The sequence below is a fragment of the Capra hircus genome, chromosome 19 (assembly GCF_001704415.2).
Source record: "Capra hircus breed San Clemente chromosome 19, ASM170441v1, whole genome shotgun sequence".
NCBI lineage: Eukaryota > Metazoa > Chordata > Mammalia > Artiodactyla > Bovidae > Capra > Capra hircus.
In genome coordinates this window covers 12492947-12507000 of record NC_030826.1, presented here as the reverse complement: position 1 = coordinate 12507000, position 14054 = coordinate 12492947, and the positions used below count along the sequence as shown (strand labels likewise).

Below are 14054 nucleotides of genomic sequence, written 5' to 3'. Positions count from 1 at the left end.
TTCCGATCTCAAGTTGGAAATCATTTTCTTTCTGAGTTTAGAAGTTATTACTTTATATATTCTTCAAGTGTTGATGTTAAAAGTCCCAGTCCATAAGTGGCAGTTTGTATTTTCTTGCCAAAAGTTTTTAGGGTCCTCTTTTCTATCCATAGGTGTTCAAATTCACAGCGACGTGTCTTTTCTCTCTTGCTATGCTGGATACTTTGTGTAGGTCTTTTTAACCTTGAGACTCATGTCCTTTAGTTTGGGAAAATGCTATATGTAACAGTTTAATGATTTACACCCCTTGTTTTCTACTTCTGGAATTCCTATTAGTAGGGAGTTTGATAAATTGTCTAATACCCTATTTTTCTTACATATTCTTCTATCTCTTAATATTTTGTTGTGTCTTCTGGGAGATGTTCTCTAATTTATCCTTCAGTTCTTTTTAATTTTGGATTTTTATTAAGCAGTTTACCTCTAGGAGTTCTTTCTTGTTCTCTGAGTATACTTTTCCCCCCAGCATCTTGGCCTTATTTCTTCTCTTCTCTTTGAGGATCTTTCATGACTTTTACTTGGCTCCTGCCCTTTTCATTTCTGTTTCCTTCTAGTCCTTTTCCTCTTTTGTGGTGATACTTGCCAGTCTCGTAAAAGAAGTTCACCAAGTAGTTGATGATTTTTGAATTTCTGTTCATACTTAAGAGTAAAGCCTTAAGCAACTGATTAGAATCTCTTGTTTATGGACAGGATACCATAAACATAAGAGACTATGAGAGTCTAGAAAGCTACTTCACCAGGGGTAGCTTTCTAAACCTGTAGGACCCTGAATGCCCATAACTTTTCTCATGAGCTTGTTAGTATCTCCAGAAAAGATTTCATCCAATCTCTTTCTTGAAAGATGGAAACTACAGTTAAATGGAAATGATAAAAATTAAAACCATGACCAACTCCTTTATGCTGATCAGCAGATTAGACATGCAGAAGAATACATCAGTGAACTTGAGAGTGGGTCAATAAAAATCAAAAAACAAAGAGGAAATTGAGAAAGAGAGAAAGTGTGTTCAGGAGCTTTGGTGCAATACCAAATGGTTTACCATACTTGTAATTGGTGTCCCAGGTGAAGAGAGAATGTGGGTCAGAAGTATTAATAATATCCTAAGAAAATTACCAAAAGGTGGCAACCACAGATCCTTGTTCTTAAATGCAATTGAAAGGAGAAATAAAGTCAAAATTAATAGTTTGATATTTGTACATTCAAGTACACGTGGAATTGATATGGACTCTCTTCTGAGCCATAAAACATATCTCAATTTGAAAAGATTAAAATATAAACTGTGTTGTAAATATCCTTTGGGTCAAAGAAGTAATCACAATGCATGTTAGAAAACACTTTGAACTGAATGAAAAGGAAAGCACAACACATCAAAATCTGTGCTTTAAAAAAAGAAAAAGCGGTGCCTGGAGGGAGATTTGTTGTAGCTTGTGTTGGAGAGCACGAGAGGCCTACGCAGCACAACTGGAGAGAAGCCCCACTGGCCACACCTAGAGAGAAGCCCACACGGCCACCAGGGTCCAGCACAGCCAGGAATGAAGGAGCTGTCACTGCTGAATCACTGAGTCGTGTCCAGCTCTCTGCGACCCCATGGACCGCAACATACCAGGTGTCCCGGTCCTTCGCTATCTTCTGGGGTTTGCTCAAACTTATGTCCATTGAGTCAGTGGTGCCATCCAACCACCTCATCGCTGTCATCCCCTTCTCCTCCTGCCCTCAATCTTTCCCAGCGTCAGGGTATTTTCGAATGAGTCAGCTCTTCACATCAGGTGGCCAAAGTATGGGAGTTTCAGCTTCAGCATCAGTCCTTCCAGTGAATCTTCAGGGTTAATTTCCTTTAGGATTGACTGGTTTAATCTCCTTGCAGTCCAAGGGACTCTCAAGGGTCTTCTCCAACACCACAATTTGAAAGCATCAGTTCTTTGGCTTTCAGCCTTCTTTATGGTCCAACACTCACATCTGTACACGAGTACTGGAAAAACCATTGCTTTGACTATACGGACCTTTGTCAGCAAAGTGGTGTCCATAGTTCTTAAATAAATAAATGTATTTTTAACAAAACACTAAAGTGGAAACAAAAAAAAAAAATTAATGAAATCAATGGCTGTCTTTTTTAAAGATCAGTAAAATCAATAACCCTCTAGTCAGACTTTTTTATTGTCCATTAGCACAGGATCTTAGTTCCCCGATCAGGGATCGAACCTGAACCCCCTGCAGTATAAGCACAAGAGTTCTAACGACTCAACCGCTGGGGAGGTCCCCCTCTAACCAGACTTAAAGAGAGAAAAGGACAAATTACAAATGTCAAAAATGAAAGAATAGGCATAACTAAAGATCCCACAGATGAGATTTCTCATTAACTTTATTTCAATAAATTCTCCAATTTAACGAAAGAGTATTTTGAAATATGCAAACAGCTGCAGCTCACACAAGAAGAAATATATAACCTCAATATCTAAATTTCTGTGGCAAATTTAAATCATAGAAAGCCCCAGACTCAGGCAGCTTCACTTTGTGGATTCTTCCAAGCGTTTAAGAACCTGATGCTGGGAAAGATTGAGGGCGGGAAGAGAAGGGGATGACAGAGGATGAGATGGTGGGATGGCATCACCGACTCAATGGACATGAGTTTGAGCAAAGTCTAGGAGACAGGGAAGTACAGGGAAGCCTGGCGTGCTGCAGTCCCTGGAGTCAGGAAGAGTCGGACACAACTGAGCCACTGAAGGACGGCTACAACCAAGTATTTCAGAGATTAATGTTACCAGTTTCATACAGATTCTTCTAAAAAGCAGTAGAGAGGGAACACCTCCCACCTCAGAGTGAGATCTAAAAATATATATACCAAAAGAGCAACCAAAAAAAAAAAAAAAACCCAAAACAAAGCTACAACTAAAAACTTAGGTCTAGAGAAGTGACGAGATCCAGAGTCAGTATATAGAAATCTCTTGTGGTTCTCTGTCCTCGTGATGAACAAATGGAAATCAAAATGTAAATAGACCTCAGCTGAGATAAAAACAGTGGGAATTTTATAATTAGATTGCCTGAGTATAAATCAGAGCCCTATCATTTACTGAATAAGTCATCTTCAGTAACATTTTGGTTTTTCTGATGCCCGAGTTTCATCATTTATAAAGCAGGTAGTGTATAATTGCACCTGCATCTGTAGGGCTGGTGAAAACATACGTGGCTCAGTAGCCTGCTCAGGTCGGTGTGGGTGGTCCTCCTCTATCCCAGCCCCTGTCATTTGCTTTTTTTCTCTTTGGCCGCGCCGAGTCTCCGTTGCAGCTTGCAAGCGTTCTCTAGTTGTGTCCCGTGGGCTTCCCTTGTTGTGGAGCGCAGGCTCAGTAGTTGCCACTTACCAGCTTCTCTAGCGGCTCTTGGGCTTAGTTGCCCCACGGCATGTGGGATCTCAGTTCCTCAACCAGGAATCAAACCGTTATCCCCTGCCTTGGAAGGCAGATTCTTAACTGCTGGGCCACCAGAGAAGTTCCTCACCACCACCCCCCAATTCTTAAATGTATCCTCAGGAGCTAGGAGAAGCAGAAGTCAGTGTCCCCATCACACAGATGAGGGACACAGTTGAATTCAGCTTTCAGCCCTTTGATGAGCACCATGGATGGCGGACAAGAGGGCAGGTCATGGGCCCCCAGTCCCCCTGGCAGGCTCACACGTGGACGGAACGTGGGCACAGCTCCCACAGGGCCGTTTCTGCCGCAGACATGGACATCCCGCTGCCTGATGAAGTTCTACGCCGTGGTGGCCGCCTCACCCACATCCTGGGAAAGCCACAAGGTTGCCCAGAGGATCGAACAGCGCATCTTGAACTCCAACCCCGTCATGGAAGCTTTTGGTAAGCCCAGTGTCCTCCGCACAGCTCCCCTGCCCCGTCTCCTCTGGGATTTACCCCCTTCCGGGCGGGGGAGCAGCACGTTGAGACCCTCTCTGCGGGGTGGAGAGTGACTCATCACTCGCTGCCCTGGGTCCGCAACCACGCCCCCTGGGTGCCCTTAGCCTCCTTCTAGCAGTGGTAGTATCACTCTGCCGTCCTCTCCGTCTCGCCCAGGCAGAGGGGGCAGAGGTGCAGGGGAGGCTCGCCCAGTCCATGTCCCGTCCTTCTGAACAGCTCCCTGATGGTTCAGAGAAGGGGACATGTCTGAGGATGCATAGCAGTCGTGTCCATGTTGGCACTCTAGATGCTGCCCCTTACTGTCCGCCTCAGTAGTAACTGCTGTTTTTTTTTGAGGGGGTGGTGGGGCATGCTGGGTCTCTGCTGCTGCAAATGGGCCTTCTCTCGTGGCAAGTGGAGGCTCCTCTGCAGTCGCAGTGCGCAGGCTTCTCATTGCAGTGGCTTCTCTTCTTGAGCACGGGCCCTAGGCGAGCAGGCTTTGGTAGTTGTGGCACATGGGCCCGGAGACACATGGAATCTTCCCGGACCAGGCATCAAAAACCTGGGTCTCCTGCATTAGCAGGAGTATTTTTAACCCTTGGACCACCAGGGAAGTCCCGACATCTTGTTTTTCATCCTTTCCCTTCAAACAAAAATCCCTGACTGCCTAGATTGGCTCTTCCCACTTTGCCAGGAAGTTCTAACCCAACCGAATCACACTTGCTAAAAGCCCAAGTGCCCAGTCCCTAGCCCTGTCCCCTGTGACCCGGAAACCAGTAGAGGGTCCTGTCGGCGACTTGAGGATAGTGACGTGGCCCCGGCAGACCTGCGGCCACCTTAGCCCGTGGGGCCTCTGAACAGAAGCTGTGGTCCGTAGGGAACGCGTGCACGCTGAGGAACAACAACAGCAGCCGCTTCGGGAAGTTCATCCAGCTCCAGCTGAACGGGTAATCTCTGCGGCCGCCCTGGCTGCTGGGGGCCGGGTGGGCTCGGGGGCAGTGCCCAGCCTGGGCGGCCGCCGCGGACAAAACCCCGCCGCTCCTGGCAGGTTCTTACGTGAGATGAGTGAACCTGCGTGTACACTTTGAACCTGGGGAACTCTAGCTGCCCCAGCCCGAGGGACCCAGGGACAGTGCCTGTTCTGACACGTGCCTTCTGGCTTCTGCCCTTCGCGGAGACTTCTAGTTAAAACTGTCACCTCTCAGCCACATCTCTGAGCCTGAGGCTGGGGCTGCTGTTCCTGCCTTGGGCTGGGGCAAAGTGAGGCACCGAGGCCTGGGCCCTGTCCCTGAGCTGGTTGGAGGGGACTGTCCCGGCCTATCCCCTCCCTACCCCTGTCCCCACCCCAGGACCTGCTGAGTGGTCCTCCCGAGTCCTCATGACCCCCTTTCCTTAAGTGAAAGAGCTGGGGCGAGGCTGCAGCCTGGCACACAATAAGTTCCCAATAAATGGCTCTGGAATGAACAGGCTACTAACGGGCCAACCTGCTTGTGCCCAGGGCCCAGCAGATGACGGGAGCTGCAGTTCAGACCTACCTCCTGGAGAAAACTCGAGTGGCTTGCCAGGCCCCCAGCGAGAGGAACTTCCACATCTTCTACCAGGTGAGTCCCAGGCGGGGCCTGCAGCTGCCCAGGTGCAGCGTGGAGAAGGGTCTGTGCCTCTCAACCTGCCCGGCCCCCTGCCCGCCTTGCTTCCTGCCTCCTGTTCGCCCAGCTTTCAGCACTGCCACCCCACTTACTCCCACAAACCTCGCGTCACATTCACGCCTCGCCCTGGCCCTCAGCTCCCAGGGCAGTCCCAGGCCTGGAGGTGCACTCGCCTTCTCTTCCCATCAGAGGGTCCTTGAGGCTGGGCCTGTCTCCACACGGGAAACGCTCACCTTCAGACGGAGGGCTGTCCTGGAACGGCAGCTGCCTCCACCAACTGAACAAGGCCTTCTCTAAACCGTGCCCCCTCCATCAGACCGGGGGTCCCCCGAGGCATGGACAGTGTCTCCCTGCTCTCAGATCGGGACTGGGGGCTCCCCAGACAGGGTTAGGGTTTCCTCCTCATGCCGCAGGCCCCATCAGTGAGTGGGGTTTTTTTTGCACCGAGTGGAGACTCCCAGAACTGTTTGCCGCTGCTTTCGCACCCCCGCCCGCCCGTGGCTCCCTTCAGGGGCCTCTGGGTCTTGTGGTATGGCTGCTGCTCCCCCCCTGCCCACCCAAGCCCATGCAGGCCTGGGCGTCCCCAGGACCCCCGCCTCAGCCACCCGCCTCCACCACCACAGATCTACAAAGGAGCCCACGCGGAGGAGAGGGTCCGGTGGTGCCTCCCCGAGGGAGCCACCTTCTCCTGGCTGCCCCACCCAGAGAGGACCTTGGAAGGTAGGAGGAGCCTTGCCCGGCGCCCTGGGCTGGCCCAGCAGCACCCACACATCCCCCCAGGGCCCGCCGCCCCCGCTGACCTTGGGTCCTGACACAGGGCTGTGGCTCGGATTCCTTTACAGAGGATTGTTTCGAGGTGACCAGGGAGGCCATGCTTCATTTGGGCATCGATGCCCCCACCCAGAACAACATCTTTCAGGTCAGAGGAAAAGCCACACCAGTCAGGTGTGGCGGCGGTGACGGGCAGCCCCCTTCGAAGGGCCCTTCTCTCGACTCGGGAGTCTCTTTCCCTGAGGATCTAGGACTCTAGGCTCCGACGGCACGATCGCCAGGAGAAGGCGACCACCTCTCTGCGCAGCGGAGCCTGGAGACAGGGTGTCAGGGTGGACAGGGGCAGAGCACAGAGCGCCGTAGAAGAGACCAGCACGGTGATCCCGGAGGTCAGAGGGAAAGTGCCTGGATCAGTTGTTGCTCTGTTAACTCAGAGCAGAGCAAACAGTGCTGCCACATGTTTGTCTGGCGTGTTAAAACTTCTAAATCATCACTCTTAGCTCACTTGTTTTTTTCAGCAGTTCCATGGGTATGGAGATTGTTCCCATTCCATGGTTGAGACCTGCCCAAAGCCAGACAGCACTCGGTGGTACAAATAGTTTGTTGTGATGTGCTGGTTCCAACTTCCCACCTCCTTCTCCTTCCTCCTGGGACTCAGTGCTGGCCCAGGCGAGCCGGGCCCAGTTACCCCCAATGGCAGCCTCCGTCTGCAGGTGGTGACCCCTGCAGAGCAGTGGGGTAAAGTGTGGCCTCCATCTCCACGTGGGGGCTGCTTAGGCAGGGGAGGTGGCTCACAGCCAGTACAGGCAGCTTGGCCAGAGGGACGGCACAGGGGACAAGCCCAGGGCAAGTGGACCACCCAAGAGTCTGGCCAGGAGTGCGAGCTTGAGGCCAGCGTGAGCCCTGGCCCATCCACAATGCCCATCAGCATGGCGGTCTCCTCCTGAGGTGCTTGTGGCTTGGAAGCCGGTAGCATATGGAGCCACCCTTTCTGGGACCAGACAGGGATAGGGGGAGAGGCCCTGCTCTACTGGTGCCTGGTCCAAGGGTTTCCAAATTGCTGGATCTGGGGGTCCTCTTCCTTCAGCCCCCAGGGGCTCCCCCGAGTGAATCGCTGAGTGCAAAAGCAAGGGAGCACCCACTGTACAGAGACCAAGCTCACAGCTCCTTCCCTGGGCTGGGCTGGGCTATCGGAGCCCAACAGTGTTGGGAAAGGGCCAAAGAGCACCAGAGCCAAGCCCCCAGCAGCCACCCAGAAGTGAGCTGGACCACAGGAGACAGCCTGCTCCTGGAGCGGGAGACAGAGGGTCAGACTGGGTGGCGTGGCGCTCCCTCTGGCTGCCCCGGGAGGGACCGGAAGTCGGACTGCCTGGGCTCCACCCTGGGCTCCTTCTCCTTTACCAAGTGTGGGCTTTAACCTCTGCTTGCGTCGTCTCTGCCATGGGCATCATAGCACGTGCCTCACTGGTTACACGAGACGATGCGTATCAGTTGTGCAGAGTCCTGCCTGGCCGAGTCCGGGAGTAAGTGGGCAGTAAATGAGAGCTGTTGCTATTCTGCTATCGTGATTCTGTTCGGCAGGAGAGAGACCCTTCCCGGGCTGGGCTCCAGCCCTTGAGAAGGTGCCCACTGGGTGTCCTCTCCTGCCCCCTCAGGCCCTGGCTGGATTGCTGCACCTCGGCAACACCCGGTTTGTTGACTCAGGAAACGAAGCCCAGCCCTGCCCGCTGGTGGATGATGCTCAGTGTGAGGGCGAGGACGGGGGCCCTTGGTCACACTGCCCAGGAGCAAGGCAGGCCCCGACTGGAGGAGGGCCAGCGTGTGGTGGGATCGGGTGCAAGGAGGCCAGAGGGTGCAGTTTGGGATCTGTGGCCCTGAAGCTGTTGCTGTAGGGCCCTGCCCTGGAGGGGTTCCTCCTCACCCCAATTCTGCTGAGGCAGACAGCTTCCTTACAAATGAGAAAACGAGAGCTGGGGCGGGTGGGGGGGGTTGGGTTATGTAGTGCTTTATCCCACTCCTGGCCATGTGGACTGGGACACAGCAGTCCTGGGTTCAAGTCCTGCCCCTGCCCCTGCTGAGTCTCTTCCTTCCCCGTTCCTGAGTTTGCTCTGCCCCACTGAGGGGGTCACGGCTCCACCATGCTGACTTCACGGGGCCTTGTGCAGAGGGCTATTTGGACAGAGGATGTTTGTGCCTCCCAGGCTCTGTTGGGACGTCAGCCTTGCTGCTGGGGCTCCCAGAAGATCATCTGCTGGAAACACTACAGATTCGAACCATCCGGGCGGGCAGGGGCCAGCAGGTGTTCCGGAAGCCCTGCTCCCGGGCCGAGTGCGATACCCGCAGAGACTGTCTGGCCAAACTGGTCTATGCACGGTGAGCGTTCCGGGCCCTGCCCTCCTCCCAGATGCCCCCAGTCTGGAGTTGGACCAGACGGAAGCAGACGGGTTCCCTACCCTGTTCCCCAGCCCCGGGGGGACAGCAGGGAGTGGCTGCTGGGCTTCCTCGAGCAAAGCCCTTGGCTCAATTCCAGAGGGCTCTGCCTGGGGAAGTAGCCACAGCCTGGCCTAGATTCAGCATGTTGTTCGGGGACAGGAGCCTGCCTTCACCTTGGCGATGAGCGAGGAAGGCCTGTCTGGCTGGCCGCTGGCAAGGCCGGCCCAGAGGTGACATGAGGTCCTCCCAGGTCCAGGCGCAGACCTGTGGGTGAACAGGCTCCTGGGTCCCTGCCGTCGTGCTCTCTGTAGTGGGGTTTTGATAGCTGCTGGTAGAGCTGGGAGTTTAGCCCACAGCCTTGAGCAACACTGCAGGGAGTGGAGCCCAGAACGGGGAAGGTGGGGGTCGTGGCCTTTCCCTGTTGGTTCTGTGGGCATCTCCACCCTCTGGGCATGCGTTTGGGGGCATTTCTCACCCTGGGCCCTCAGACCCTTCAGGATGCCCCTGAGGGTATCTGGGGCCCAGGAGTCTCTGAAATTATGGGACAGATCACCTCTGTGTGTACGTGTGCACACATCTGAGTGCTTGGGCAGCTGGAGGGAAGGTCCCGTTGCTTTCATGAACTGCTCAAGAGCTAAGAGCCTGACCAGCACCGCTAAGGGAGTCAGAACCTCTGAGGGAAAGTGGCCCAGGGCCCCTGGGCCCAGACTGAACCCAGTTTAGCAAGGGGCTCCGTTCTCACTCCCTTGAAGCAAATTTCAGGTCAGAATTTCAGGGCAAAGATTTTTAAAGGTTTTGTGTCAAATGACTACAAAATGGGTAGATAAAGCGTGCCGGTCACAGACACGGTGAACCTCTAACTGTGGCTCATTCTACACACAGCAAACAGGTCCTTGTATCACTAGGTCTCTTGCTTTTACTACCTCACATGGATATTTGAAGCCCTTATTGCAAAAATAGAAACCGTTTAAAAATTTGCAGAGCAGTTACTTAAAGAAGCCGTAAGGAAGAAAACCCTTGCATCATGTCATACGTGTCACCACGTTGGACGGCAACCATTCCATCGTCTCAGGGGCGATGGTTGCAGAGTGCAGGGTGTCACTGTCCAGCTGGGGTGACGGGGTGCCCTCATACAGGACAGAGTAGAGGGATGTCGGGGGGCCTCGAGCTCTGGCCTCCACTGGCTGAGGTTTGCAGGGGAGTCCAGTGAACTCAGTCCTTTATAATCCCACCCAGGCCTGCCCCTCCACCCCTTCTTGTCAAGACGGCAGCTGGGTGTCAGGCCAGTGACTGAGGCGCACCCCCACCCTGTCCAGCCCCAGTGTTCCACAGCAGACCTCAGCGATATGATAGAGTCACTTTAAGATCACCGCAGGAAAGCGAGTCGCACAAATTTATTGGTTTCTTAGTACGTAGATAAGGTGTATTAACACTAGATGGTAGTCTGTTAAGTGTGCAATAGCTTTATGTCTGAAAGAACAATGTATAATAACTTTAAAATAGCACTGTTGGAAAAGTGGCACAATAGGCTTGTTCGATGTCGAGTTGGCACAGACTTTCAGTCTGTAAACAGGCGGTAAAGGGAGCTTACTGTGATGTGCCTGCAGCTGGTCCCCTGCTCACTCTTGCTGTGAACCAGCCAGGCCTTCATGTGCCTGGGAACACACGTGACCCCAGCCTGCAGATGTAGTGGGCTCGGACAGGATGGGCGGGAAACCAGCGGAGAGGGTTTAGCCCTTGACCTTTCAGGCTCAGAAGACAGGCCCTCCATCCAAGGGTGGTACCCAGGCGGGAAGGGCAGTTCTGCCACCCTTCCAGCTCAACCGGACCCCTCTCACCCGAACCCCCCACACACACCAACAGGCTGTTTGACTGGCTGGTCTCGGTGATCAACAGCAGCATCTGTGCCGCCCCCAACTCCTGGACCACTTTCATAGGTAGGTCGGGGGACCCTGGACAGAGAGCAGAGCCCAGGTCTCCTGGGGGCCTATGGGCAACTCCTGCACCCATCCCCTCCTGCTCCACCAGTGTGGGCCAATGTCGCTTTCTCCGGTGCCCGTGTCTGGCCATCCCTAGCTCTCCAGGCAGGCTCAGCTGGTGCCCGGGTCACGAGGGCCCCTTCACCCCCTGGAGACCCAGATCCAGTCTCAGGAGAGTAGTGAGGAGCAGCGAACGGGCTCGAAGGGCCTCGGGGGGGATTTGAGAACATCTTTGGACCCTGGGTGGGACAGTCAGGTAGGGGAGGAAGCAAAGCTCAGAGGCATCAGTAATGTTGGCTCACAGAATGGTGAGCACTCAATGAGTGTCTGCGACCCAGGCCGTCCAGACTGGGTGGGACACGGGGTCCCTGGGTCCTGGTTCCCTCACACCTTCGGCCTCTTCCTGCTGAGTTCTGAGGGGCAGGAGGTGGCGATGGGAACCGCCTCCCTCCTTGGGGTGGGGTAGAGTACCCACTTGGTTCCATCCTCAGGCTGCCAAGGGTGAGGCCTCACCCCAGGCCCCTGTAGCCCCACAGTAACCCCCACGGGTTCCTCCGGCCCCCCAGGCCTGCTGGACGTGTACGGGTTTGAGTCGTTCCCCAACAACAGCCTGGAGCAGCTCTGCATCAACTACGCCAACGAGAAGCTGCAGCAGCACTTCGTGGCTCACTACCTCCGGGCCCAGCAGGTGCGTGGTGGGCGGCCCGCGTCCTTGCCCTCTCCCCGGCCCCCAGCCCTGGCCTGGGTGCTGCTGGGCGCCTTCAGTTTCCTCTGTGAGTGCCGAGGCCAGCAGGGGGTGACCCACCAGAGCTCAGACCCCTGCCCTCCACCCCCAGGAGGAGTACGCAGTCGAGGGCCTGGAGTGGTCGTTTGTCAGCTACCAGGATAACCAGCCCTGCTTGGATCTCATCGAGGGGAGCCCCGTCAGCATCTGCTCCCTCATAAACGAGGTGGGAGGGTCGCCGGTGTGCAGAGCCCCCTAGGCGGGGCTTTGGGCTTTTCCCGGGACCCCAAGGCCCACCCTGTGCCTCTTTCTCTCTGTCTGCTTAGTGGGTTCGCCTGCCCTGTGAGCCCACCGTCGCAGGGGTGCCGTGGTGCTCCCATGGGTGGGTTCCCGCGCCCCTCTGCCCTGCGGCTGACTGCCCGCCCCACACAGGAGTGCCGCCTTAATCGGCCAAGCAGCGCAGCCCAGCTCCAGACGCGCATCGAGAGCGCCCTGACCGGCCGCCCCTGCCTGGGCCGTGACAGGCTGAGCCCGGAGCCCAGCTTCATTGTGCTGCATTACGCGGGGCCCGTGCGGTACCGCACCGCAGGCCTGGTGGAGAAGAACAAGGTGAGGGCCGGGCCATGCCCGGTGTCACCTGTGAATCCAAAGGCGGAGGCGTCACCGCACGTGTGCAGAAGCATCCACGGTGTCCCCTGCCCGCCCGCACATCCTCTCGGGGTCTAGGGTCACCTCTCGGGCCCGCCTTTCTGAAGTCTCTGCTACTCCGGCACGACCTGCCCGGAAACAACCCGCCTCACACAGCGTCTCCTGACCTCCAGGCTCAGACGTGGGCCAGCCCTCCTCCTGGAGCCCCAGTGAACAGGGCCGGCAGCTCCCCCCAAGCCCCCCACCCTCACCCGCTGCCCTTTCCTTTCCCCATAGGACCCTGTCCCCCCGGAGCTGACCAGGCTCCTCCAGCAATCCCAGGACCCCCTGCTTAAGGTGCTGTTTCCTGCCGACCCCAAAGAAAAGTCCCAGGAGGAGCCCTCTGGGCAGAACCGGGCCCCTGTGTTGACCGTGGTGTCCAAGTTCAAGGTGGGTCTGATGGCATTGACACCACGTGCTCTCTCATGAGTGTCCAGCATTTACCGAACACCTCTTGGGATCGGGGCTGTGCACCCGGAGCACAGCAGAGCCCAGAGCCATGGCCCCGGTCTGCGGTAGAGACGGGAACCTGACAGATGAACTGGGGGTCTGTAGTTGGCGTGACGGGAAGCCTCGGCCCATGGGCGACGGTGTGCCCTCTCGCCCTCCGCCGATAAGAGTGATCACAAAAGAGCAGCGGCTGGTGAACCTCCGTGGCGGCCGGTTGCCAGCTCCCTGGCTTCCGGACGGACTCTGTCCTCGGGCACCGTGGGCTGCTCTCAGCCCCGCCCCTCGACCCTCCCCTCAGCTCTGCGGCACTCCCACCCTCGTGCCGCCTCTCTCGGTTTATTCCTTGTCCTGCATCTCATCACCTCCCGGGGCAGGGAAACACCTCCTTGTCCAGCCTCAGACACGCCCCTGAGGGCCTGCCCCGTGTCTGCGAGGCCCAGCGCTGTGAGATGACGGCGGACAGCTGTGTCGTAGCCCCGGCACACAGAACGGGCTTAGTAATGACAGGAGTCGCCTGAATGAACGACAGGGGTTCTGAGACGGTTCCCTTCTGGGAAAGTTGCCCTGGTTTTGTGGGGGGAGCCTGAGACTAGATGCAGGCAGATGGACCAGGTGGAGGGTCACAGGTCAAGAAGGGTCGCTGGGGGCGTGCTCCGGGTATACCCAGTGAGGGCCGCTGGGAGTCATCCTGGGTGTGTAAGGGTCCTGGTCTCCGGGTTGCCCAGCCGATGCCCCCCTGCAGCCTGAGCCGCAGTCTCTCCTCTGCAGGCCTCCCTGGAGCAGCTCCTGCAGGTGCTACACGGCACCACACCCCACTACATTCGCTGCATCAAGCCCAACAGCCAGGCCCAGGCGCAGATATTCCACCGAGAGGAGGTAACACACTGGGCTGGAGCTGCTTCGTGGAGGGTCCCATTGTGCCGAGAGGCTGGAGGGGTGAGAGACGGACGTCTGCTCCAAGTGGAATGGCGTGAGGAAGGGCTTCTCTCCCCAGCTCTGGCAGGACAGTCGTGTACGGTGGTGTGGCCTGCTGCACAGTGGCCCAGCCACAGAGGCGAGTAGGGGCCACAGTGCATCTCGCTCTCTGCTCGCCAAGCCACGTGCCCTGAAGGACAGGCCCAGAGGAACGGGTGTCTTTTGTGATTAGCTGAGAGTCTGCGTCACCTTACAGATCAGGCACAGGGCTGGTTCTGATGAGGGTGTATGTAGTTCCCAAAATTTGCTCAGAAGCACTATGTGGCCAGCAGCTGCCCTTTGGCCTGTGGAGGGATGTGGGTGAGGTGTGAGAGCTGGACGGTGCTGGAGTGGGCCCCACAGCCACATGGTTGATGTGGCCTTAGGGTCCATGGCCAGGATCATGGGTCTGTGGTAAAGACCTTGGGTGGGTCCCGGAAGCGTCTTCACAGTACAACCTCCCCCACCTCTCAGCTGTGACGCACTGTGTTGT

At 55.9% G+C, this 14054-nt stretch overlaps 1 protein-coding gene across 3 annotated transcripts in view; it reads left to right on the top strand.

The window, feature by feature from the left end:
* Nucleotides 1–14054, top strand: part of MYO19 (myosin XIX) — a 33398-nt gene that overhangs the window by 11231 nt on the left and 8113 nt on the right. For all 3 annotated transcript variants that reach the window (XM_018064153.1, XM_018064152.1, XM_018064154.1), the window contains 13 exons: nt 3749–3881; nt 4795–4864; nt 5416–5518; nt 6187–6283; nt 6406–6482; nt 7990–8080; nt 8536–8707; nt 10631–10704; nt 11313–11434; nt 11583–11696; nt 11903–12079; nt 12395–12547; nt 13376–13483. In XM_018064153.1, coding sequence (XP_017919642.1) covers nt 3749–3881; nt 4795–4864; nt 5416–5518; nt 6187–6283; nt 6406–6482; nt 7990–8080; nt 8536–8707; nt 10631–10704; nt 11313–11434; nt 11583–11696; nt 11903–12079; nt 12395–12547; nt 13376–13483 — 1491 coding nt within the window. The remainder of the gene's footprint in view (nt 1–3748; nt 3882–4794; nt 4865–5415; nt 5519–6186; nt 6284–6405; nt 6483–7989; nt 8081–8535; nt 8708–10630; nt 10705–11312; nt 11435–11582; nt 11697–11902; nt 12080–12394; nt 12548–13375; nt 13484–14054) is intronic.